The sequence below is a fragment of the Misgurnus anguillicaudatus genome, chromosome 20 (genome assembly GCF_027580225.2).
Source record: "Misgurnus anguillicaudatus chromosome 20, ASM2758022v2, whole genome shotgun sequence".
In the NCBI taxonomy this organism is placed as follows: domain Eukaryota; kingdom Metazoa; phylum Chordata; class Actinopteri; order Cypriniformes; family Cobitidae; genus Misgurnus; species Misgurnus anguillicaudatus.
The window spans coordinates 38,637,264-38,663,487 of record NC_073356.2 but is presented as its reverse complement, the minus strand read 5'-3'; the positions used below and the strand labels follow the sequence as shown (position 1 = coordinate 38,663,487).

Genomic DNA, 26,224 nt, shown 5'->3' with positions numbered 1-26,224 from the left:
TGTGTTTCATGCTCTTTGATCTCTAATGGAGGAAAAGAAACCGCATTGATAATCTGCACTCCGTTTATTATGATGGTCAAGGTTTCTTGCAGCATTCAACAGCTTGTTTTGCCGCTGTATCTTTAAGACTTGTTTACTGTATGCTCCAAGGCTTAAATATTTTTCTGCCGTTACAAACGTTCTTAATACTGTTGAGTAATTCTGCACAGTAATGTCTCATGAAAAACATTCATGTCTCAGATAAAGAAGCTCTGAAGTGCTGAATTAATTACTTAAGGATGTTTATGGATAAACCATCTTGTGTTTTTTCACTCATTTGTGTATTGATTTCTGTTTTAATTCATTTGAATGTTTCTTCCTCAGTTATTTACGCTTGTCTCATAGCTCTTAAGATCGTGTTCATCTCTGTTTGTCTCAAGCCTTCTCTTGTTTGCTATAGATGAAGAAACATTCAACTGTGTGTGTGTGTGTGCGCAGGTAAAAACTGAAGATCCTCAGGATGATGGGGACTCGATCAGATCTCAGTGTTTGATGGCGACGCAAGACATGGGCGACTCTGATCATGTAAATACATGAATGAATGAAATCTCTTTATGAATTAATTGATGTGATTCATGTCAACGGTGTTGTTAGCATATGAATGAAGACCGTCTGCTTTGTGTGTGAATTAAATTATGACATGAAATGATCGTCTCTAATATTATGAGCAGCAGGGCCGTGTGATGTTACTCATATAAAACATCTAAAACATTTAATTGACTGTATTACATTCTTCAAAATCTTGAATGTGCGTTTATTTTATTCATTCACTTTTTATTGGACCATAAAGACCACAACACAAGTCTGTCTGTCTGTCTTTCTCTCACTGTCTGTCTGTCTGTCTCTCTCTTACTGTCTGTCTGTCTCTCTCTCTCTCTCTCTCTCTCTCTCTGTCTGTCTCTCTGTCTGTCTCATTGTCTGTCTGTCTGTTTGTCTGTCTGTGTTTATCATTGTCTGTCTTTCTGTCTGTCTTTCTCTCTCTGTCTGTCTGTATGTCTCTGTTTGTTTGTTTGTCTGTCTGCCTGTCTTTATATCTGTCTGTCTTATTGCCTGTCTGTCTTTCTCTCTGTCTGTCTCATTGTCTGTCGGTCTGTATGTCTCACTGTCTGTCTGTCTGTCTGTCTGTCTGTCTGTCTGTCTGTCTGTCTCATTGTCGGTCTGTCTTTTTCTCTGTCTGTCTCATTGTCTGTCTCTCTTTCTCTCTCTCTGTCTGTCTGTCTGTCTGTCTGTATATCTCATTGCCTGTCTGTCTTTCTCTCTCTGTTTGTCTCATTGTCGGTCTGTATGTCTTATTGTCTGTCTGTCTGTCTGTCTGTCTGTCTGTCTCATTGTTTTGTCTGTCTTTCTATCTGTCTGTCTCATTGCCTGTCTGTCTTTCTCTCTCTGTTTGTCTCATTGTCGGTCTGTATGTCTTATTGTCTGTCTGTCTGTATGTCTCATTGTTTTGTCTGTCTTTCTATCTGTCTGTCTCATTGTCTGTCTGTCTTTCTCTCTGTCTTTCTCATTGTCTGTCTTTCTCATTGTCTGTCTGTTCTCTCTCTCTCTCTCTCTCTCTCTCTCTCTCTCTCTCTCTCTCTCTGTCTCACTGTCTGTTTGTCTCACTGTCTGTCTGTCTCACTGTTTGTCTTTCTCAATGTGTATGTGTCTGTCTGCTTGTCGGTCTCTCTCACTGTTTGATTGTCTGTCTCTCTCACTGTCTGTCTTTCTGTCTATCTATCTTTCTCACTGTTTATCTTTCTTAATTTGTGTCTGCCTGTCTGTTTCTCTCACTGTCTGTCTGTCTGTCTGTCTATCTGTCTATCTTTCTCACTGTTTATCTCTCTTAATGTGTATCTGCCTGTCTGTCTCTCTCACTGTCTGTTTGTCTGTCTCTCTCTTACTGTCTGTCTCTCTCTCTCTCTCTCTGTTTGTCTCTCTCATGGTGTGTCTCTCTGTCTGTCTCTCACTGTGTGTCTGTCTGTCTGCAGGATGAGTGTCGTCTGCACTTCGAGGCTCAGCGCATCAGTCTGTCTCAGATTCATGCCGCTCAGCTGGAGCTGCTCAGAGAGAGTCTACTTGCGCAGCTGCGCAGCCGAGAGCAGGAGCTGCAGGATGCACACGAGAGGGAGCTGCGGTGTTTGCGGGAGGAGTTTATGAGCGTGCCGCAGGGGGTCAGGGGTCAGTCAGCAGGTCAGTGTTTCAGATGTATTATTTAAAGAGTCATCAACATGAAAGCGAGACACATTGAGAAACCACTCTGTCTGTTTCACTGAAATATTTTAAAAAAGCACATCTCATAGTCAATGTGTATACAGCAGAACAGATCGTTCTCAGATTGATGCAGTGAGAGTTCTTGTGATGAACAGTCAATGGATTCGACAAAGTTTATGAGATTAAAATGGTTGAATCTTGAATGGATTTGAGTTTTAGAGACATTTAATGTCAATGCCACAAGATCACTTTACATGTGCATTAGAGTTAATTATAGCTACAGGACATTAGTATTCAGCACTAAATCTGATCCTGAATCAGTTCAGTGTTATTTGTGTGAGATCAGATCAGATTGTGAATTGTGTGTCTGTAGAGCTGAAGGTGGAGTTTGAGGATCTGGAGGAGAGACACAGACAGGAGATTGAGCGACTGAAGATTTACTACCATGAGCAGATGAAGGACACAGAGGAGCGCTGCTCTGTTGAGGTTCTCCTGCTCAAGAGGAGACTACAGGAGCGTACAGGAGCAGAAGAGATCTTCAGGTATATGAGACATTTATCACTCCATCAGATCTCATTCTGATCTGCTTTAAACAAACCGATGCCACGGGTCTTTTAATAATTTCATATTAGATTAATATTCTCTAATAGTTCATTGTATCGAACTGTAATGTTGCTTTTAACAGTGTGTCTTTATTTATTAATGTCATTGTCCTGGTTAAAGGAATTTATATCAAAGTGTTCCTGACTGACTGCTAAAGGTTTTTAATTAAGATTCCTAACTCGTCATTTGCTGTCACGTTGACATTTACACATTAAAGCCTGAAAATGAGTCTGGCCTTTTGGGTCATAATTCAGCCCAGTGAGATCTGCATGTGTGTGTCTTTAAACATTAACAAATTCTCAGCTGAACTGAGATCAGATATCAAACTCTTTTTTTAGTTTTGACATGGACCTTCTATGTTTATAGACTGTTTCAGCAGCAACAACACAGACAAACAGCTTTCGTGGATCAAACGTAACCTCCGGTAGACTTCAGCAAAAATCAATAACAACACAGTCGTTCTAGAGTAAATTAGCCATCGTTAAAGTGTATCAACCATAACACTGAGCTAACCTTATCGTGTAAAATTAATGAATATAATGTTCGGCTGCCAATCCTCCCTTCACACAGGAATGCGACCCATCGTCTCCTCTCGTCTTTAGGAAACCAAAAGATTTTTATTTTCCACAAGATATTTGGTTCAGAGGTTTGTTTGTCAAAAGCCAGACTGTACCAACTATCATGACGACCCGCATGCGTCCGATGAAACGGTCTATAGAATGAGTGGATTATTTGTTGAGGTTTTGTGTTTAAATCCACACTGAAGCTTCTGTGAGAGACACTGATCTCTTATATAATCAGATAAAAGTGTTCAGACTCTTATTCAGATGAGAGAATATCACACAGTTTTTCTTTGAGATCAGACTTTAATGTCTGTAAGCAGAGAGATTAATCAGTTGTGTGTGTTGTTTGTGTGAGCTGTATATTAATCTGCAGCTGTACTGCCCCCTTCTGGACAAACCGGTTAATAAAAATCTGAAAACACCAATCAAACACTAAAATATCTGTGGCTTTAAAGTGATCGCAGTAAGCACAATTTAACTCGCACAACTGCATACACTGTAGTGTTACTGTTTTATGTCAAAAGATGAATCACATACATAATAAAAGTTTGTTTTGCGTAATAAATGTGTGTGCACTGCGTGTAATTTATTTGTATATATAAATACACACATTAAAAAAAATAGACACACACACAAACACACATATATTATGCAAACTAAACTTTTATTTTGTTATTTTTTATACGATTAATCCCGATAAATCTTTTGACAGCCGTAGTTTTACAGTATTAAAATAAAGCAATAAGCCCTGCGAAGCAGTGGTTTACCAGTATATTTTATAACAGCTAAGGGGCGTTTGCGTCGTGCATAAAACCCCCTTAGCTGTTATAAAATGCACTGTAACGCCACTGCTTCGTGGGGCTTATTGCTTTTATATAACGGTTACTTCATATGCATAGCAGGATTTCATAAAATAAAACAAAAATAAGTTGTAATTATATTAGTACAAATATTACTCTTCCGCCAAACAAAGTAGTTCCTCAGAATCAATGTGGCTGAAACAGAGCGCAGTTCACAAACAACACAGACGCAGCAAAGACACAATGAAAATATGATTAAAGACTGTGGTGTTTATTTTCATAAATCAACATTCATCTAAAATATACATTAACATTTATATCGTGCAACTGTTGAAGTGATGAGCAAATAGCCTTGGAAGCACGCTTAACTCTTTCCCTGTCAGCGTTTTAAAAAAAAACTTGCCACCCAGTTTTAGTTGAATGCCTTACAGAAACATTTTCTTCTTTAAATAAACCTAAAATATCAAATGAAAGAACAGACCATCCGCTTTAAAACAAACAAACAAAAAAAACCCTGTTTCATCCTACCTACATTTGTCCTCTTATCACCTCTCAAATTAGAATACATAATTCTATTTTTGTGAAGATTTTTTTGTAAGAGATCAGATTCAGAGCCTGATCAAAACGAACACAGTGTTTTTAGTGTTGAGTAAATACGTCGGGGTTTAAGTTGGGTAAGATCGCCATCTAGTGGGTAAAAGTGGAAATATGGATTTGATGTTACATTAAAGAGAAGCATTTTTTCTCTTTATTGCGAGATGACTCAATAATATTTATTGACATTTATCTGAATATCGCCATTAATTGTGCAATTGTAGAAAAATGTAAAAAATAATTAAAGACTTTGGTGTTTATTTTCATAAATCAGTACATAGCAACAGTGGCGCAGTGATACTTATGTAATGTGGTCTGAACCGTGGGTTTACCGGGGTATTTTATCACGACTTAGAACGCGTTTCAACCAATCAGAATGAAGAACTAGAACGGGCCGATTTATAATAAGGAATAAGGACGTTCACATCAGAGTAATTGTGTTTGTTTTAAAGAGTAACTAAACCCTAAACCAACTTTTTTAGTTAATGATCTGTAAGAATGGGGCTTTATTCGTGCTGTTCATTGATTTTAGTAAGTTCTTTGACATTTGGATATAAAATGTGTCAATACTCCAATATATGGTGTAAAAACATCTGAGTGCTGCCCTCTTCAGGTTGAACGGTGGATACTGCAGTTGAATTTTCCTATTGGATGTTGGGTCCAAAAAAATAACTTGTGACGTAAGCAGGTTCAAGCTCTCCACACACTTGGTACAAGCTTAGTTCGTCCCCTCTATCTCTGTTGGGATCTGCCCACTTTTCTTGATTTTTTCAAATATTGCCAGTGGGTGAAGTCAGGCTCTGAACAGGGGTTTAGTTACGCTATAAGTAGTTTTTGTTGTTGTTTGAGAGTTGGTTGATTTTATTGTGAGCTGTCTTTTACTCATTCTGTATGTTTGTGTGTTTCTGTCACAGCACATCGAGCATCTGTCCACCCCTGACAAGTGTCAAACATGAACATCCTCAGGTGAGTCTCTGTGTTTCTCTCAGATCTTGTCGTCTTCTTCAGTTGTTCTAGCACTGCTGTATATTGAAATGAAGCGAGACATTTGTGAGCCCACAGCTATGAGCTGCCCTACATCACACGAGACCATCCAGAGTTACACAACTCGACCTGTGTGAAAACCCCTGCTCATGCATGACTGCATCCCTCCATCTCTCTCTGTCATTTCCCTGCCCTCTCTCTCTCTCACACACACACACACACACACACACACACACATTTACTCCACCCCCCCTCTCTCTCTCTTTCTTTCTCGCTCTCTTTCTTTCTTTTGGTATCTCTTTAACAACATCTCTCTCTCTCTTTCTCTCATCTCACTGTTGTTTTTCTCAGGATCAGGAGTCTCTCTCTGTAGATGTTGAAGTAGAGCTGGCGTCTGCAGGTCTGTCACATGAGCTGCAGGCTCTGCAGAAGGCTCAGCGTGAGAGCTCATGTGAGGGGCTGGAGAGAAACGTTCAGGAGCATCAGATGAGCTCTCATCCAGAGGATACGGATCTCAGACACTTACAGGAGAAACATCACCGAGAGCTGCTGGAGGAGGAGATCGCAAAGGTGCTTTTAAACCCGTTTATCACAATGTTTCTCTTGTTTTTTTACCACAGCTCCACCTCTTTATGGTATCTCATTTAGTTTATTGTGAGGAATGTTGTTAGAAATATTCTAGATTTCAGAGATTTATCCTTGTGATTGTGTGTTTTGTGTGACAGGTAATCGTGCAGATGTCAGTTGAATTTGCTCAGCACACCGAACACACGAGACTGAGTAAACGGTCCAGAGAGATGAGCACATCGACACAGACACAGAACACTGAGACTGAACAGAGACTGACAGATGAGCAGTCGGATGCTGTATCCATGGCAACAGCACAGTCATGCACACAGGTGACTTTTTACGGTACACGACAGATTTGGACCGAGTAGATTGAGCCATTGGAACGGAATTTAGAACAAATGTTTTACTTTAATATAGTATCAACAAAATATGTAGAAAATTTGTTGTGTGTGTGTAAGTGGATCATTGTCTTGTGCTATTAAACATCCTCAGCTCACATTTACTGCACGAACATCAACACAAACCCTGCATTTCAGATAACATCATATTTAACTCATGAACACTTGAGTTCAAACTCATGACAGAGATTGTTTTGAGATTTATGTGTTGATTTACTTCTAGTGATCACTGATACACGACTGTAATTATTACTGCACCAAATTCACTTTCCTCTCTTGATTTATTGTTTATTATTGGGATGTGATTCATGTGAATACAGAAAAAAAAATTTCACACAAAAAAATCACACTGTGGTCACATGCTCTGAGTGAATCATTACAGTAAAACTCAGAATAAAGAGACTGATAACAGCTGTGATGTGTGTCTGTTTTACATCAACTGACTCCACAGTCTTCTGATGAAGAGCAAACTATCACTCAACACAGACCAGAAGATGATGAAGATGAGCACAGAGACACTCCACCAGAGCTACCTGATGATGATGATGACGAAGAAGAGCAGCAGCGTGGGGTTGTGCTGGCAGAGGACTTTAGTTCAGAGCTCATCCAGCAGGAAGAGGAACACACGCGTGTGCTAGAGTCAATCAGAGCTTCACACACACATCAGATGGAGTTTCTTCAGGAACACAACACACAACTCACAGCACAGATACACACACTCAACCAACAACTCCTGCAGGTCAGATTACACACACACACACACACACACACACACACACACACACACACACACACACACACACACACACACACATGCACTTTAATGATTTTCATATTATCAGATACATCACTCTATGTTGGAATCGACTTTCTGACTTTTCTGTGTGTGTATGATGATGTCATATGTCTGCAGAGTTGTGTGCGATTATTAATGTGTGTGTGTGTGTGTGTGTGTGTGTGTGTTTAAAGCAGAGAGAGCAGGAGCTGTTAAAGGAGAGAGAGAGACAGAGAGACGATCAAACGTATCCCAGCATGCAAAGCAGCAGCACACAGACAGAGCAGGTGATGTAAACAGAGTAAAGCTGAAACAAGAGATTTTAATGTGATGTATTATTTCTGCAGGATTCAGTATGAAGGAAATAAATTAAAGTACATTTGCGATCTGCTAAATTTGTCAAAGTGTGCTTGAGGGTGCTTGATGCAAAGCTCGTCACAACATGTATTTAGCCCATCATATGTGTTTGGCACGTCATGTGAACCATCATGTGCATCATGCATCTTGTCAAAATATAAGTGCCTGCTGTATACGCGTCTAAAGGGTTTATGATAAAAGTGATGCTTGCCTTTGCCAGATACTCACTGAGTTTAGTGTTAAGTTAGTGTCTTACGAGTATTTTGTAAGCGTAAGTGTCTCTTTTATCATAAACCCTTTTGATGCATGATGCACTATTTTGACAAGATGCATGATGCACATTGTTAATATGACGCAACCAACACATATTTTGAATTTGCGCACCTCAGAAGAGAAGTCATCGGCCGTCACTGCTTTATACTGAGAGCACACTTCATTGAATTCTGCATCCCACAATGCAATGCACTCAGCTTGATTTTTCACATTATAGTTAGTGTGTCAGAAGCAATATAACCCTTTTATTTAATTGCAATTTATCAAAGGAGGACATTTGGTGATTTGTTTTTGGAGGTGATAACAATTAAATAACATGCAACAGAATATAGCAATGCTGATGATGTATTACCGTGTAGTGTTTGACATGCTGTTAGTATGCAGTATATATAGAGTGTGTACTGTGCACCTACACCATCAGGTGGCGTCTGACTCCACAGTATCGTTTGTCTCAGGTACACACAGCTGTTACCGTGACAGCACAGTTGTTAAACTCTTCCTGTGTTGTTTTAATTTGTCTGTGTGTATCGGGCATCTGTGGCTAAATGCAGGACTGTTTTAAATGAGTTTACTAACATGACTGGCTTTTTATCTGTGCTCTCTTTACTACCTGTGAATAAAATCCAGAGGAGAGAAGAGGAGGAGGAGGAGACGAAGAGCGATGGTCGTGAGAGACCTCTGACATCACATCAACCTGCACAAGACTCCACATCTGACATCATAACCACAGAGAGGTGAGAAACATGAATAATTCTGCCGTGACTTGATGCAGATGGAGGTTTAGTGAAGTGACAGACGGATGGATGGACGTGTAGGTCTAACAGTTCATTCTGTTTCTCAGAGACCTGCTGCGAAAAGCAAACAGTCGTCTGCGTCTGGTGCTGATCGATGTGCTTAAGACGACCGCGGCTGCGGAGGAAACCATCGGCCGTCACGTCGAGGGAATCCTGCAGTCGTCCTGTAAGGGTCAACTCAAAGCCACCTGTCCGGCGGAAGACCCGTACAGCGTTCCACTGAGAGGTCAGACATGCACATATCTTCATATTAAAGTTCATCGCAGTTTTAATTTTGTCGCTCCCTTTCTCATTACTCTTTAAGTCTATGGCACATGGCAGTTTAACACGATTATAAAAAAATATTGTACCACCAACCAATCACAAGCCAGTATTCCAGAGCTCTTTGTAATGATTAAGGTCATTTTGAAAAGTGCATCAGATGGTTACGATGACTTAATAACAGATGACTGGACGCTTTCTCAATCCTGTCCGTCTTGTTCGTGCCTTTCATGTTGATTTTTCTTTCCATAGAAATGGTTTGTGTACTGTTGAGGTGAGGTCATGTGACTGAACCGCACCATACAATTACAATAAACACACAGATAGAAGTGATGGGTGTGTTCAATGTTACTCTCTCTGAACATCTCATATCAAGTGTTGAGGTCGCATTGAACTCAGGTAGAATATGAAACAGACACGCCTGAAACGCAACACCCAAAATACACAAAAGATCTTTATTGTGTGAACTCACCCGAACCTCACGATAAAAATACACGTGTCTTAGAAGTTTCACTGATTTGAACTAAATCAGAATATTAAACATTATGTGACCTGTCCTGCAGTGTTTGTGCTGTGTGATACAAAAAGTCATAAAAATATAAACTTGACTTTATATATATGGACAAGAATAAGTCTTATGATTTTCACCTTTGACACAATAAAAACATCCTATAAGAATTAGTTTTTTATTTCTGTTTTATATGTTTATGGTCTGATTTTATGCTCAACACTTGTGGATATTTTTAAATGTGCTCTATAAATAAATGAACTTGAACTTTTAATAAGTTACAATTGTTTCATTTTAGTTTTGATGTTATTTTGTCTTATCCACAGATGCGTTCTCTGAAAGTTTCCATGGCAGTGAGACGGGCGCTGATGATGTCAGCATGTTTTCAGGGGAGATTGATGAGGGGCTGGAGATGTCTCAGAGGAGCCAGGGGGTGGAGCTACAGCTGCATGAGGCGGAGCTTCAGCTAGAGAGGGAGGAGTATCTGATGAGCATCAGTACACGACTGCAGAGCGCAGTGGAGAAACTTCTCAACACCATCACTGAGACAACCACCGAGGTACGGCGATCGCAAGAGGCCAGAGTTCAGTGGTCACAGTCATTTATAATCAATTCAGTTTATAATCATTTATTTAACAATCACAGATATAATTGAAACGTTTCAGTGGGAGAGATAATACATCAGGTTAATGGTCACCAGTACAGTGGGCGGAGTCATTTGATCTGGTCGCCTGTGGTTACCAGCAGCTTTGCATAATGCTTTTGTCTCCGTGCCGGACAACGCCTCTTTGTTTGTTTTGTGTTGGCAGAAAGTGAAAGTGTGTTTCCTAAAAGTCTATTTTAGCATCACTCTGTATTGTATATTTATTGATGTTATCAAAAATATAACTCACAACACGGTAGCGATTTAGAGATTAGATTTCATTAAATCCTGTTTGACTTGAAATGTGAGTAAATATTTATGCAGTGAAATGTTGTGAGTACATTTATCTCTTTATTAAGAATCATCTTTAGCAGATGTAGTAATCCTTACAAAACCAGTTCAAAGAACCTGTTAGGTTATATTTCAAGAAGAAAGAAAAAACACCTACTTAAAAAGTAATTAAAGTTTTTAGTGTGAAACTTTTAGTGTTTAATGTTTCAGAATCACGTGTCTGAGATCAATAAAAGCACACAGATATAAATCAGCATTTTAATAAGCAAAGTGAAGTGAATTGAGTTTTCAGGTGATGACTTGTGAAAGTTATTTAATGGGTTGTTTAATGACGGGATGAGGAGGGGATCCTGTAATGGCTTGTTCAGGAATGAAGATTTATGGTGAAGTGGCGTATGGGAGGAATTGTTAATCGATAATGTCTGTTGTCGGGACTCATTAACCTAATGTTTAAAGAGTAACCGTCCTGAAGGAATGTAATGAAGTTGTGATTGTTAATCGTCTCAATGGGCTTTCAAACCTCTCTATATGCTGTAAGAATCTTGTCAGACAGGCTCGGGCAGGGTGCGGGTGGGTGTGTGCATTAAATCGACCTGTCTGCTTACCTGAAGGCTTTAGAGACACGCCTTCTAGATACGTAACCTCTGCACATGTCCACAAACCAGGAAGTGATCGCTTGCTTCGCTGGCTGAATGCTGAGAGAGAAAGAGAGAGAGAGAGATGATCTTCCCCATGGGTTCTGCTGTGTTCTCTTCTCACCCCCGACTGCTTGTCAGGTCGAGCAGTTAATGAGGCCCTGCATTTTCCCAACGGAGCGTTGCCACGGAGGCAGGGAATTGTTAATGAGTTTCCAGCTGGAGTAACCAAAGGAAAGTGAATGCTGATCCGAAGAAGAGACTCCACTACAAACCCTGCTGATTTGACCACTTCTTACACTTCTGTTTATGTTTCAAACTCGTCTGGATTGAATTTCTTCCAACAGGTTGTAGTTTTAAGGACTTTACGGGATTTTCTCTCTGGAATCATCTCTTCACTGTCTGCTGTGTTTGATTTGTATCTCGTTCTACCTGATCAACCATGTGAGCGCTCCGGTTTGTGTTTACTTGCGTCCTACACGGAGACACTTCCGTAGATACTGTTGCCGAGCGTAGGGATGGTAACTCCCCGTCACTCCTTCAGATCTCTCATTTACATTTGACAGCAATGACACAAACCTGTGGAAAAATCAAATCGCAAGAAAAGTAGGGAAAAGCATCCAGAATGGATTCTTATCGGACGTATTGGAATTCGTTCGCTCTCCGGGACGATTGGGTGGAAAGTCAGGATCAGGATATTTACGAGGTGGAATCACGGATCCCGTTACCGCGACCCTTTCCGCTCCCGCTCATCCTGCACGAGAAGAACGCAGTCGTGGTGCAGACCAAGATCTCGCACGTCAACCATCGCATTAATGGTCACCTTCTTAAAGTTATTTCTAGGATTTCCCTGCCCACTCCTCCGTATACAGTAAGTGTGGATAGGTTGAGCTGTTTGTGGTTACCGTTCACTGTTTTCCGGGTAGTTTTTGACCTTTGGTGTTATAGATATGTGAGGTGATTGTGGAGTGCAGGTGCTTCTGAAAGCTTTACAGCTAATGGTCTATGTACTTTGAGTTTTACAGCTCACGACTTCACAGCTTCACTGGGTGTGTTTCTGGATAAGAGTTGAACAAACTTTCTTGTCGTTGATTATCAAATCTTCCAGAGAATATGTAAACATACTGACCGATAACATGTAGATGAAGCGCATTAAACATCCCTCAATGAATTACTGTGTTCAGTGTTTTAGAGATCACATGCCATGATCGTAAATCTGATTGGTGATATATTATTCAATCTTTATCAAAATAATATTTGTATAAATAGTAAAATCATTATCTAGTAATTCATCTGTCAATAGTGTGAACCCACCTGCTGAGCTTCTGAAGATTAAAGCTGTCTTTAACATGACCTGTGTCTCTCTCTTTCTCAGCTGGAACATGCACACATCACAAAGACCGAGCTCATGCGAGAAAAGTTCAGGCATAATGAGGAGATGGAGGAGCTGATCCACAGACAGGAGGAGCTGCAGGAGCGTCTGCGTCAGGAGGCAAGAGGTCGAGAACAGCTGGCGCTGGAGCTGCACAAGGCTGAAGGTATTTATGTGTTTTTGTGTGTGTCTGTGTGTCTCTAACCCATTCACACAGCACTTTGATTCCGGAAAACTTTCGTAAAATTGTCACAAAAGCGTCCTGTAAATATTCTGGGATCTCTCCTGTAAAGAGGACCTAGTACCATTGCCGTTACATTTATGGAAAGCATCGCATGTGAACAAAAACAATGCTGTAAGGGGCGTGCCGTAGTGAGGACGCCTATATCATCGCAACAAGAAGTTATAGTTCAGCTCTTTAAAACGAGGGATCAACATTCACAATTAGAAATATCTGCACTGTACTGAAGCAGAGATCATTCACCAGCTTGACAGAACAGAGCATCACACGCTCATTATCCTCTTATAATAAATAAACATGCACACGCGTAGTTTCTCAAGAGTGAAATCATGGATAATTAGCAAACTTTAGAAGCAGGACTTTAAATACGTCACGTGTTTTTATGGATCTTTACAATGTGTGTGTGAATGCAAGCACAGATTCTGGAAAATCATTGGCAGTGTGAATGAACCAAAAATGAAATGATCCCGGACACATTTTCTGTAATATTTGTGTGAAAATAGCTTCTGTGTGTGTCTCTGTGTGTTTGTGTCTCTGTGTGTGTTTTAGGATGTAATGAGGATGTGTGTGTGTGTGTAAGTGATGTGTGTTGTGTGTTGTTGACACAGTAACTCTTTATCTTCAGATCTTGTTGTCCTCTTATGTTGTCAGCACATGATGTCTCTCTAAATCAAACACAATTACTGTCATCTGATCTCATTCAACATCAGGAAACTCTCATTCTGATTCTGATGAAGCCACTTAACTAACACATCATTTCATTTCTTATAGTTTTTGGATAAAAGCAATATATGTAGTATGTCAGTATGTATGATTATTATCACAGGATGTCAGAACCTCATGATGGATGTTAATGTTTCATCTGTTAAGAGACATGATGCCTGGACACTCCTCACTTTATAGTCATATAAACTCTTATATACACTCACCTAAAGGATTATTAGAAACACCATACTAATTCTGTGTTTGACCCCGGCCCCTTTCACCTTCTGAACTGCCTTAATTCTACATGGCATTGATTCAAAAGGTGCTAAAAGCATTCTTTAGAAATGTTGGCCCATATTGATAGGATAGCATCTTGCAATTGATGGAGATTTGTGGGATGCACATCCAGGGCACGAAGCTCCCGTTCCACCACATCCCAAAGATGCTCTATTGGGTTGATATCTGGTGACTGTGGGGGCCATTTTAGTACAGTGAACTCATTGTCATCTTCAAGAAACCAATTTAAGAATGATTCGAGCTTTGTGACATGATGCATTATCCTGCTGGAAGTAGTCATCAGAGGATGAGTACATGGTGATCATAAAGGGATGGACATGGTCAGAAACAATGCTCAGGTAGGCCGTGGCATTAAAACGACGCCCAATTGGCACTAAGGGGCCTAAAGTGTGCCAAGAAACCATCCCCCACACTATTACAACATTGCATTAATGAGAAATTTTACAGGTGTTCCTAATAATCCTTTAGGTAAGTGTGTGTGTGTGTGTGTGTGTGTATATATATATGGTTCCAAAACATGATAAATGCCTTTTTTTATTAATTCCCACCAAAATCAGTATTGTATCAGGTCAGTATTAAAAAGTAAATTCTTAATTTTACGCAAAATCTGATATCCGATTATACTTTTGATGATCTTATGAATAAATTTACATTATTTTACTCAAAGTCAACGAAAATCGAGCAGGACCAAAACATTTTACAGCTGATCACTATCAAAAAAGTTTAGTGACCCATGGATGACAGCATTAATGACAGTGTTCTTAATATGACAAAGTAAGTGTTTTCATTAATGCCATTAATGTTTAATCAGTGTATACCACTATTATTATAACCTAAAGATGTTATATAAAAGTTTGTAACAGAAAATAGTGGTTTTCATCTTGTCACTTTCTTGGTATACAAAACACGTTTTTACCCAAATTAGTCAAAATGGATTTATTGCGTTTTGAAACCAAACTCTTTATTTATAGATGGTTTCAGTAGTAAAAGCATAAACAAGCGGCTTTCGTGGTCATCACGTAACTTCAAGTAAACTCTGCTAAGAATCAATAACAACAAAGTCATTTTAAAGTTCAGTTTAGCAACTAGTCAGACCATTAAAGAAAACAACCAGACGCGTATCGCATCACCACATGTGCGTTCGATGAAAACCGTCTATATAAACTAAATAACCACCGAGCGAAACAACTTGCACTTTATAAACATTTGTGAGAGAGAAAATAAAACACACAAACTCATTCATTTAGATGTCTGGTGACAGCAGTAACTGGTACATGCACACACACACACACACACACACACACACACACACACACACACACACACACACACACACAAAGCAGCATTATTATTGCGTTGTTGGGGTTACGCTCTTTTGTTTTGTGTCTTTGTGTGGTGAAATTGTCTTGTCGTAAATGTGTGTGTGTGTTGACTAAACATTTACCAGAGTTAAGATGAGACACATTCACTTCCAGTCTGATCACATCACATCTGTGTGAACACTTTAGTGTGTGTGTTTGTCTGTGTGTGATGTTTGCTGTCCGTCATGTGTCATATATTCAAACACATGTAATGCTGAAGATCATGTGATCATGTGTGTGTTTTAGGAACATTCAGTCCGTTTGTATAGTTTGTATAGTTTGGTGTTTTTTCTCTACTCTGTTTTGTTAGTCTGATTTCACTCTCTGCCTACATTTCATTTGCAAATGACCTTAAACCGTGTCAGATCTTTGTCATTAAATATTCATGAGTTAAAAAGAGTAATGTTTATATCTGCCTGTGGGGGAATGAATGACTCAGTGTATGCATGTGTACAATTTGTACACAAAAGTGAGTAAAGAATAGTCAAAACTTCCTTTTAGGGGGACATCGTCTTTGTTAAAATGCTATAAAATATAGTAAAGTGTTTTTGTTTAGTGTATAAATGCAGGTTTTCTGTTGGTGTTTGTTATATTGTATCTTGCTGTGTATAAAAACAAAAGCAGTATAATGAATGTTCCAGTTTAAAGTGTGTGTATCCCCTGAAATAACCCCAGATTACTACAAACAGACTTTGTTTATTGTAAAGAGGTAATTTGTTTCATCAAGCCCCGCCTCTTAAATACACCATATGTCATATAGACACACTTTCCACCATCCAGTCAGATCCTGATAGACAAACAACATGACCTAACCTTAACTAACCCATATATTTATTTCCAGTACACGTGACAGTACAGATATAAGAGGTTTTGAATAGTGACTGCGTGTTTATGAACTATGTCATTTTAATTGGGTTTATTCAGAATAATGAGAGAGGAATCAGTGACCTGTAACAGATAAAGAGTACAAATGGCTCATTCTTCAGACCCACTTAACCAAACCACATCTGACATACTGTCTGTGTGCGTGCGTGCGTGCATGCGTGCGTGTTTGTGTGTTTAGGTTTGGCTATACCCGTGAGGTCCGAAATATCCTCACAAAGCTGTTAAACAGTGATTGGTGGGCTTCAGTAGTTAAACACTAGCATTAGAGTCTGATGATGGTGCACTGATGTCTGTCTGATGTTTCTCCCGCAGGTTTGATTGACGGCTACACCGGAGAGCGTTTGGCGTTGGAGCAGCAGGTCCGAGAGCGCGCAGAGCTGCAGCGGCACCTGGAGCAAGAACTGCGAGTGACCGGCAATCGTCTGCGCGAACTCGAACAAGAGAGATGCCAGATGCAGCAGGAGCGAGAGCTGTTGTCACGGCAACAAGACGCCATGAGAGACGGGGCGGGATCTCGAGAGCTACGTATGTCACGTGACGTATATTTATCTCTCAGACAGCTTTACATGCGATTATAAACTGAGGGCCATTCGAGATGTTCTGTGTGTTAATCATTATTTCTTATCAGGTTTAGCATCATTCCTTTATGCAGAGTATGAATATTTTTATCAGATGAAAGCCAATGAGATAATACATTATGGTTTTAATAGGGCTCTCAAAAGATTAATCGCATACAAAATAAAAGTTTTGGTTTTGCATAGTATATGTGTGATTATTATTTTGTATATATAAATACACACACATGCATGTATGTATTTAAGAAACATTTACGTGTGTGTGTGTGTTTTAGTGATGTGCGGGTCAGTGCTTTTCCAACCCGCGGATCCCGCTTTTATCAAATATTTGGCCCGCCCCGCAACACTGTATCTATTTTTATAACCCGCACCACCCCGCACCCGCGACCATTAAAATAGACATACTGTACTAGGCATGTGTAATGTAAATAAAAAGAGTCTTTATTTCAGCCTAAAAGTGCTTGGAAACAGCCATTAGATTACATCGCTCTGTAAACTGGCAACAACATACACGAATGAACCATAGAAACCAGCATGGTCATATTAATGTAGAGATAGGGTAATGATAAACATTTTTAACATTTACAAAGCATTACAAAGTATTATCTATTCACAAATTCCCTACCTTAATTTCTCCCGCAGATCATCTTTCATCTTTTATTTCTCCGTTTGTTTTGTTGTTGTGGCTGGCAGCGGGAGCTACTTGGTGCTTCCGTGACGTGAGGCCAAAGGTTTGGGGATATCAAGTTACCTTGCACAAGTTACGTTGCCACGTAGGCCTACGTAATTTAAACTTATCAAAGAACCTAATAAAATATAAAAATATATATTCCCCAATATTTAATATATATGCTACAGGAAATTAGACGGAACATATCTGTTTTTTAATAGTGTTTTTAATGACCCACCCCAACCCGCCCCGCATTAAAGTTATATGTATATGTATATGTATATGTATATATATATATACACACATATACATATACATAAACATACGATTTTGATATTTTACATAATATATAAATTGAAAAAAATATACATAAATAACATTCTTAAATGTTAAATTCTTAAATGTATACGTGTATGTGTGTATATATTTATACATAATAATAACACACAATACGCACACAAAAATATTATGTAAACACAAACTTTTATTTTGTATGAGATTAAAGAGACACTCCACTTTTTTTTTTGAAAATGTACTCATTTTCCAGCTCCCCTAGAGTTAAAAATTAGATTTTTACTATTTTGGAATCCATTCGGCCGGTCTCCGGGTCTGGCACTAGCACTTTTGGCGTGGCTTGGCATAGTCCATTGAATCTGATTGGACCGTTGGCATCGCGCTCAAAAATAACCAAAGAGTTTGGATATTTTTCCTATTTAAAACTTGATTCTTCTGTAGTTACATCGTGTACTAAGACCGACCGAAAATTAAAAGTTGTGATTTTCTAGGCAGATATGGCTCTTATTCTGGCGTAATAATCAAGGACTTTGCTGACATAACATGGCTGCAGGAGGCAAAGTGATATTACGCAGTGCCAGAAAATAATCCCCATCTAGGTCATTTTTAATGTGACCGGCACTAAGTTTGTGTAGTTGCAGAGTTGCAGTCGGGACTGTTTTCGGGCACTGCGTAACATATAATTTTTACTCTTTGGTCCTTTTTGGGTGCGATGCTAATGGTCTAATCAGATTCAATGAATTGTGCTAAGCTATGCTAAAAGTGGGACCACCAGACACAGAGATCGGCTGAATGGATTCCAAAATACTAAAACTCAAAGAGCCTATTTTGAAAAAAAATGTAGAGTGTTACTTTAATTACAATTAATCGCATATATTATGCAGGAGCTTTTATTTTGTATGCGAATAATCACATTAATTTTTTGGCGGCTCTAGTTCTTTTATACGTGTGACTCTGCTGACGTTTCACATCTTTATACGTGTAAGTATTTGTTGAATTATTTTAAAATGAATATTTCGCTCAAAGTGAATGATTCTGATGTTATTTGTGACGCGTCTCTCGGTGTGAACAGGCGTTTAGATTTCAGTTTAAACTCTTGACATGTTTACAGGTCCAAGTGCCAAATTCCTCACAGGAGAATCAGCGCAAACTAAACTCTGCAGACGTTTTCATATCTTCCTGTGTTTCTATCTCCTTCCTGCTGTATCTGCATGAAGACCGTGTTGTTTACGTACTGTCTCTTTCCTCAGGACTAGTTGACGCTGCGCTTGAAGCAGCACCTGAAGCAGGTGTGTGTGTATGTGTGTGTACACCTGCAGCATGGCCGACACGCTCTCTGATTGATTGACAGATAAACTCGCTTGCTTTTGATCAACTAACTTCTGGTTAACCTGACCGTCACATTCACTGTGTGCTGAAAACACGCTGGCATGCTCAAACTGCAGCTAGCATCTCTTATTGATCTCTTAATTCACATTGAACAGCCACTCATCCTTCTGCAAACATATCTCATATTTATTTACTATAGACACATTTCAGTCGCTCTGAATCTTGAACCAAATCAACCATTACAGTATTTCATCCTGAGGAATAAAACAAGCACATAAATCTTGTTATGATGGCCTGTTAGTCTGTAACTTTACTTAGAAATGCAAAGGGATGCATGTTTATAATTTCATAAACAATATTCACTTTTCATTTTTCTGACAAAATGAGCAAATCCAAACAAAAAGATTCTGTTTTCTTCATGGAAAATTGACCGTAATACACATTTGATCTCGTTCATTATGTAGAAACCTTTATTAAATGCAGTAAATCCAGTTCAGTGGGTTTGATGAAGATGATGGTGATGATGAAGTGTTTGCAGAAAGTGGCTGTTCAATGATATTAACATTTCTTCTGTGGTGCACATTTCTTTTCTTTATGCATTTGCACCCTTATGCTCCTCCCCTCACTGCCTTGACATCATGGGTTTGCTCCGCCCCCTCCCGCACCTTGGATTGGTTCTGTGGTTACTGTGATCAGGATCATGGGTCAGACTGGAATGGGAAAGATTGAGGGAATGGGATAATGTTTTTCATCTTGTCTCGTGTGCCATACAGTATGTGGGGGATTGCAAAGATGGAGAATTGTTACAGAGAATTATTCTTTTTTAAACCTAGTAGCGTTTTCTAAAACCAGTTAAAGGATGGAGCTGATGGAAAGTGAGTTTGCATTAAATAATAAATGCTTTTTTTAATGAGTGTTTAAATACATTAAGCTGATGATAAATAATTCTCTGTAACGGCTCCATTTTGGCATCATGCAAACACTCCTGCTCCTCTTTGCTCCTCTAATATGCGTCTGGCTGTTCTCAGACCTGCTGGAGGAGACGGAGAAGCTGATGGCAGAGAAGGTGGAGGTGCAGCTGCAGGCGCAGAAGGAGAGCAGCGAGCTCCTCCTACAGGTGAAGCAGTTAGAGGCGGAGCTTGAGGAGCAGGTGAGCCGAGTGCAGGAGCTGGAGGAGGCGCGCAGGAGCGAGGGAGCCGACCTCAGACAGCAGATACAGGCCTTAGAAAAACAACTGGAGAACAACCGCAAGTTCATGGATGTATGTGCTTTTACCTGAGAGACACAGTGTTTATTTTTCAATATGTGTCACATATTTCAAGATTTAAGTTCTGCATGATGCATCAGTCATTCTGTTTCTAATGTCATGTACACTTCAGTAAATACAACATGGTTGTTTGCTAACAGTTGCTAGATAAATATATATATGACAGGTGTCAAACACACAAATTAATGAGTTGATATCCACCTGAACAGTCATGAGACACTAAAGCACTGTTGTGGTTACCAATCAGGATATACTGACAAGATTTATTACCTGGGACATATCAGGCCAGTTTAAGTGAGGATAATATTTGTGTTGTATTCTGAATGTGACATATGATCCATATGGGTGGAGTGTGATGTGATTGTGGGTTTCTGTTGACCGGTTAGGAGCAGGCAGCCGATAGAGAACATGAGCGGGACGTCTTCCAGCAGGAGATTCAGACCTTGGAGCAACAGCTGAAGAACCCACTTAAAACACAAGCAGCCAATGAGCACAGAGACAGAGAGGTATGTCATCTGATCATGTGTCCTGAAGACAGTTTCACTGCACACAATCACACACAGATCAGGTGTGAAGATGATGGGGTATTAACTCTCACAGTATTGATTTAAACTAGCCCGACACAATACATCCACTGGCGTTTAAACTCACTTTTTAAGTAACTATAGATGGCAGGGGACATGAGTTTTTCTTTTAGTCATTAAAATGTTCTCATATCTCAGTGTTCCACAGTCAGTTATGCTTATTATTGGATGGACATGTCTACTTCTGGCACAGCCCTAAAACACCCTAGCAACAGCAATCCCTCAAAATGCCTTAGCAACCACTTATGATGCCTTAAGCCTGGTACACACCACAAGATAATTGAGAAAAACTTGACAATCCTAAGTAAGGTCCGGATCGACTGTGTGGTTGAATCGAATATCTTATCAGACTTTACTGTGGTGCTCGGTGTGTTAAGAGTGTCTGAATCTGCTCGAAAGCACGTCGGGACCGATACGATCATAAATCTTCTTGTGTGGGGGTAACCCCAAGGACAAACACACACACACACTGAAGATTGTCACGAGAAACGAAACGATACCCAATCAGAAACCAAGCTGATGAAAGACGAAACCATAACAACTACAGTCATGGCGCAGCAGACACAGTCCAAAGTGAGATGGACATCAAAGATGTTAAAAATACAGTCCATTTCATGCTTTAATTCTCTATGCCCGCTATGTTTGTTTACTGTGAAGTCACGTTTGGCCGCACAAGACATTGTGAGATCTCAATGAGATTTTCCTTGACTTCAGTGGAGACTCGCTTTGTTTGTGAAGTAAATCTGATGGTGCGATGTGTGCTCGGGTTCAAGGACGAGACGGGGAGAGAGAAACAAAATCCTATTAGCGTAGGGGCCCGTTCGCATGTAAAGCAAGTGTCACATAGTGTTGTGTTTTAATATATGCTTGGTTCCAGACAGGTATTAGTATATTACCCAGACGAGTTATGTGAATGCTTTGTTCCGTACAAGCTATCTATTGCGAGATAAGTATAATTTACTTGACAAATTATGTGAATGCTTTGTTAAAGAGAAAAGCCTCAAGTTTAGATTTAAAGTGATCGACTGTGTCTGATTCACAGACATCAGTTAGCAAATCATTCCATAGCTTAGGGGCTAAGTAGGAAAAGGGCTACCACCTTTAGACACACATTTTAGGGATAGTTAAGAGACCCAGAATTTTGCAACCGCAATGTACGTGATGGATTGTATCCCGATATTAATTTTCTAAGATACGAAGGTGCTAGGCCATTTAAGGCTTTGTAGGTGATTAGTAGTTTTTTAAATATATGCGATATTTGACTGGTAGCCAGTGTAAAGATGGCAAAATTGGGCTTATGTGGTCATACTTCTTAGAACGAGTAAGCACTTGTGCAGCGGGGTTTTGAACTAGCTGAAGCCTGTTTACCTGATTTGCAGGGCATCCCCCGAGTAACGAGTTACAATAGTCTATTCTAGAGGTCATAAAAGCGTGGATAAGATTCTCTGCATCTGATGCAGACAGCATATGGTGTATTTTTGAGATATTTCTAAGATGAAGAATCAACTCCAACCAACTCCAACAAACCACACAAAACACCTTGGCAACCACTCAAGACGCCTTAGCAACCACTCAAGACGCCTTAGCAACAACTCAAAACACCTTAGCAACCAGTCAAGACGCCTTATTAACCAGTCAAGACGCCTTAGTAACCACTTAAGATGCCTTAGGGGCTAATCACACCAAACGCAAGGCGTGTGACGCGACTTTTTATATTGCTAAGCAACCACAGAGTCAGCTGTCTTGTCAATCAAATATTGAAGCGTGAGCGCTCTTTTGCTGTTAACTTTCATATTAGCAGAAACGTTAAAAAGAGGGCGTTTGCTCTGACCTTGTTTGAGGGTGAGAGGTGCACAAACACGCAGGAGAGAGTGAGCGAGTGGAGTCCGGTTCTTCAAAGCAACTGTAAACTTCCCTCACAACAACGTAAGGCCCGCCTTTCCCCTCATTCGATTGGACAATGGAAAGACGTGAATGACGTCGGGCGCTTCTCGGCTCTCAGCGCTCCTTCAAAAGCGCGTACTGCGGCTGGCGGCAAAAACCGCAAGGCGTTTGGCGCGAATAAATAGCATGCAAACGCTCCATGCCCATAGAATATCATTCACTTGCAACTGCTATAAACGCTTTTGGTGTGATCAACCCCTTAAGCTGCATTCAGCAGAGCGACGCGATCTTATTGATTTCCATGGAAGCTCGGCGACACGAGCGACAGTGACCGTTGACGGCTGGATGGGCGTGCCCAGTTGTGCGTCAAAGTTGAGAAATGTTTTACTTTATGCAAATTATGAGCGACATTCAGGAGCGATTACCAATGAGAAGAAAGCAGTGGAGTTCACGTCATCTGCCTCTCTAAAGTGGACTTTACTCATTTGTTTATGACAACCAATTATAGAATCGCCTCTTTTGAAAGAGATATAAAAGCAAAGCACAGCAACACGGTAATCAGAAAAAAAAACAAATGAAAAAAATGAATGAATCTGTAGAAACCAAAAGAGGTGTCTCATCTCCTTTTAGTTAGTTCTCTATAAATAAAAGCAAATCACATCCAAGATACAACTATGTAATGTGAATGTAGCTTTAGCTAAGACGCCTTAGCAACCACTCAAGACGCCTTAGCAACCACTTAAGACGCCTTAGCAACCAGTCAAGATGCCTTAGCAACCAGTCAAGACGCCTTAGCAACCAGTCAGGACGCCTTAGCAACCACTGATTAAATTTTGAGGTCAGCTCTAACATTGTGGCAGTAAAATGACTCGCACTACATTTCTTCTCATAGAATCACAGTCAGTTGCCAAGCAGACACATACGCACGTATGCACGCACGCACACACGCGCATGTATGCACGCACGCACACACACGCACACGCACACACATACACTTAAAGATCTGACGTCACTGGGTCTCTCTCTCTCTCTCTCTCTCTCTCTCTCTCTCTCTGTCAGGTGCAGGAGTTGAAGAGCGCGCTGCAGGAGAAGTCAGACTGGTGCAGTGAGCTGCTCTTAAAATCTGAGCAGCTGCAGCGAGATGTGCAGGAGAGAAATGAGGAGATTGAGACACTGGGAGCTCGTCTGAGAGAACTGGAGCTCATGCACAGGGTCAGTGTTTGTGTGTAAATGTGTGTGTGTGTGTGATGTAGTGCTAATGCTGTTAGCTGCCAGCGTGTGTGTGTGTGTGTGTGTGCGTGTGTCTCTGTGTCTGTGTGTGTGTGTGTGTGTGTGTGTGAAGGTTACGACAGTGTGACAGATGTTAGTGTCTGTATGCAGCTCTGTGTCTGTGTGTAGATGCAGCAGTTGTCACATATGTTTGTAATTATCATATGTCTGTGTGTGTGTGGTGTGGAGGGGGGTGCGTATGTGTGTGTGTTTGTTTGTCTGTGTGTATGTGTTGTGGAGGGGGGATTAGTTGTATGTCCATGTATCATGAGCTGTGTGCGTTACATTGTGTGCCTATGTGTGTAAGATTATTAGTCACGTTTAGCTGCAGCTGTGTGCTATAATTCACCTGTGTGTGTTATCATCAGTGTGTGTTATCATCAGTGTGTGTTATCATCAGTGTGTGTTATCATCAGTGTGTGTTATCATCAGTGTGTGTTATCATTACAGTATGTATTGTGTGTAGGTTGAGGAGGTTCAGCATGTGTCTATGGCTGTCAGAGCGAGTGACATCACACTGGAGGCACAGCTGCAGACAGAGAGAGATGCTCTGGACAGGAAGGAGAAAGAGATACTTCCTGTCACCCTGTACGTGAGATTGAGTCGTGAGTCTTTCTCTGCGTCTCATTCTGTGTTGGTGTGTGCAGATACTGAATCTAGAGGAGCAGCTGGAGCAGTTTCGTGAGGAGCTACAGAATAAAAGTGAGGAGGTGAATCAACTTCACATGCAGCTAGAGATTCAGAGGAAGGAGATCAGCAGTAACCAGCAGGACCTGCAGGCCCAGAGCCGACTCAAACAGGTCAGACACACAGCGTTTGCATTGACATCTCAGATGAGACTCTCAGGACGCAGTCATCATTTCCCATAATGACCCTCTGAACCGTATGTGTTTGTGTATTAAAGTTAAAATGACATTACTGAGTTAAGGTACTGTATCTACACTGAGTCAAATAGAGAACAACTTTGAGGGGTTAAACTGTATAATATCATAAATTGATTTGTTGATTGTGTGAAATGGAAGATGAGGAGGATAATCAAAGCCCACACAATCATGTGATGATGTTTAACTCTTGAAGGTCTTGGAGGAGAAGGACGGGCAAATAGCCGTTCTTAACACACAGATCACTAAACTACAGCACACAGGAACAGAACCAAAGAAAGAGGTAATGAGGTTAAACATATGTGTAAAACGCAGCGGCCATCATGTGTCCTACACATATGTAGACCAGCAGCACGTGTGTCTGGTGCTGTCTGTCTGTCTGGTGCTGTCTGTCTCTCCACCTGCTGTGTGTTACTGTCTCATGTCACTAATCGTATGTTTATTATAACCTTTAATCTTATCTTGATTACTGTATGATGTGACATGAGCAGTAAACACACATCAGCATGTGTTTAAAGAAAGCAAACTGCTGTCAGGATAATGAAAAGATGATATTGAGCTGATGCATTCTTTAAACACATCAAACATGGTTGTATCTTGGATGTGATTTGCTTTTATTTATAGTGAACTAACTGAAAGGAGATGAGACGCCTCTTTTGGTTTCTACAGATTCATTCATTTCTTTCATTTGTTTTTTTTCTGATTAATGTGTTGCTGTGCTTTGCTTTATTTTCTTTTGTCTTGAAGTGGCATCTATAACTTTCTTGGTAAAAATGAATCGTTCATCATCATTCCCCTCATGTGGCTGCAGACCTGTGTGATTTTATTTTTGCTGTTGTTGAGATGTTTGTTTTTAAAGGCAGAATGTCTATATAATGAGTGAAGACAGTCAAAACATCTGAAGACATAAAGGAGCTTTATACAGCAATAAATAACAGCCTGAATTTGGGTCTGCTCTTCACACAAAGTAGTTGTATAAATATTTGGAAAGGCACACACACAGAAATCTAAAGGATGAAAAAGTGTCCAAAGTGTAAAAGCCAGCAGGACATTGTGTCTCTGTGTTTCACTAAAAACAAAAGGTGACACAGGTTTAGTGCGGCATGTACTAGAAACTTTTATTTTGGGGTGACCTGTGCCTTTGAGAATTTAGGGCAGCAGTTTTTTGAGCACATTTGTGTGAAAGGATGTTTAATTTTTAATGCAGATATTTTTGTCATAATTCTAGATATTCTAGATGGTCAGTCAGGTATATCATAATACAACTGCAGTTTTTTTCGAGTCAATAAATAAAATACTAAGTTTAATTTCGGTTTTATTTATATTACTGCA

The 26,224-nt window shown here is 40.1% G+C and overlaps 1 protein-coding gene across 9 annotated transcripts in view; it reads left to right on the top strand.

The window, feature by feature from the left end:
- The window catches only part of akap9 (A kinase (PRKA) anchor protein 9), a 66,494-nt gene that overhangs the window by 26,051 nt on the left and 14,219 nt on the right, over window positions 1-26,224 (top strand). For 3 of the 9 annotated variants that reach the window (XM_073858675.1, XM_073858678.1, XM_073858671.1), the window contains 20 exons: window positions 478-564; window positions 2,007-2,208; window positions 2,603-2,771; window positions 5,704-5,755; window positions 6,125-6,343; window positions 6,499-6,672; window positions 7,193-7,480; window positions 7,711-7,803; window positions 8,774-8,880; window positions 8,988-9,166; window positions 10,036-10,268; window positions 12,654-12,816; window positions 16,452-16,664; window positions 18,929-18,967; window positions 20,036-20,268; window positions 20,661-20,780; window positions 23,802-23,954; window positions 24,478-24,587; window positions 24,664-24,811; window positions 25,089-25,175. In XM_073858675.1, the coding sequence (XP_073714776.1) occupies window positions 478-564; window positions 2,007-2,208; window positions 2,603-2,771; window positions 5,704-5,755; window positions 6,125-6,343; window positions 6,499-6,672; window positions 7,193-7,480; window positions 7,711-7,803; window positions 8,774-8,880; window positions 8,988-9,166; window positions 10,036-10,268; window positions 12,654-12,816; window positions 16,452-16,664; window positions 18,929-18,967; window positions 20,036-20,268; window positions 20,661-20,780; window positions 23,802-23,954; window positions 24,478-24,587; window positions 24,664-24,811; window positions 25,089-25,175 (3,069 nt within the window). The remainder of the gene's footprint in view (window positions 1-477; window positions 565-2,006; window positions 2,209-2,602; window positions 2,772-5,703; window positions 5,756-6,124; window positions 6,344-6,498; window positions 6,673-7,192; window positions 7,481-7,710; window positions 7,804-8,773; window positions 8,881-8,987; window positions 9,167-10,035; window positions 10,269-12,653; window positions 12,817-16,451; window positions 16,665-18,928; window positions 18,968-20,035; window positions 20,269-20,660; window positions 20,781-23,801; window positions 23,955-24,477; window positions 24,588-24,663; window positions 24,812-25,088; window positions 25,176-26,224) is intronic. The other 6 variants (XM_073858676.1, XM_073858674.1, XM_073858673.1 and 3 more) reach the window with 6 other exon arrangements.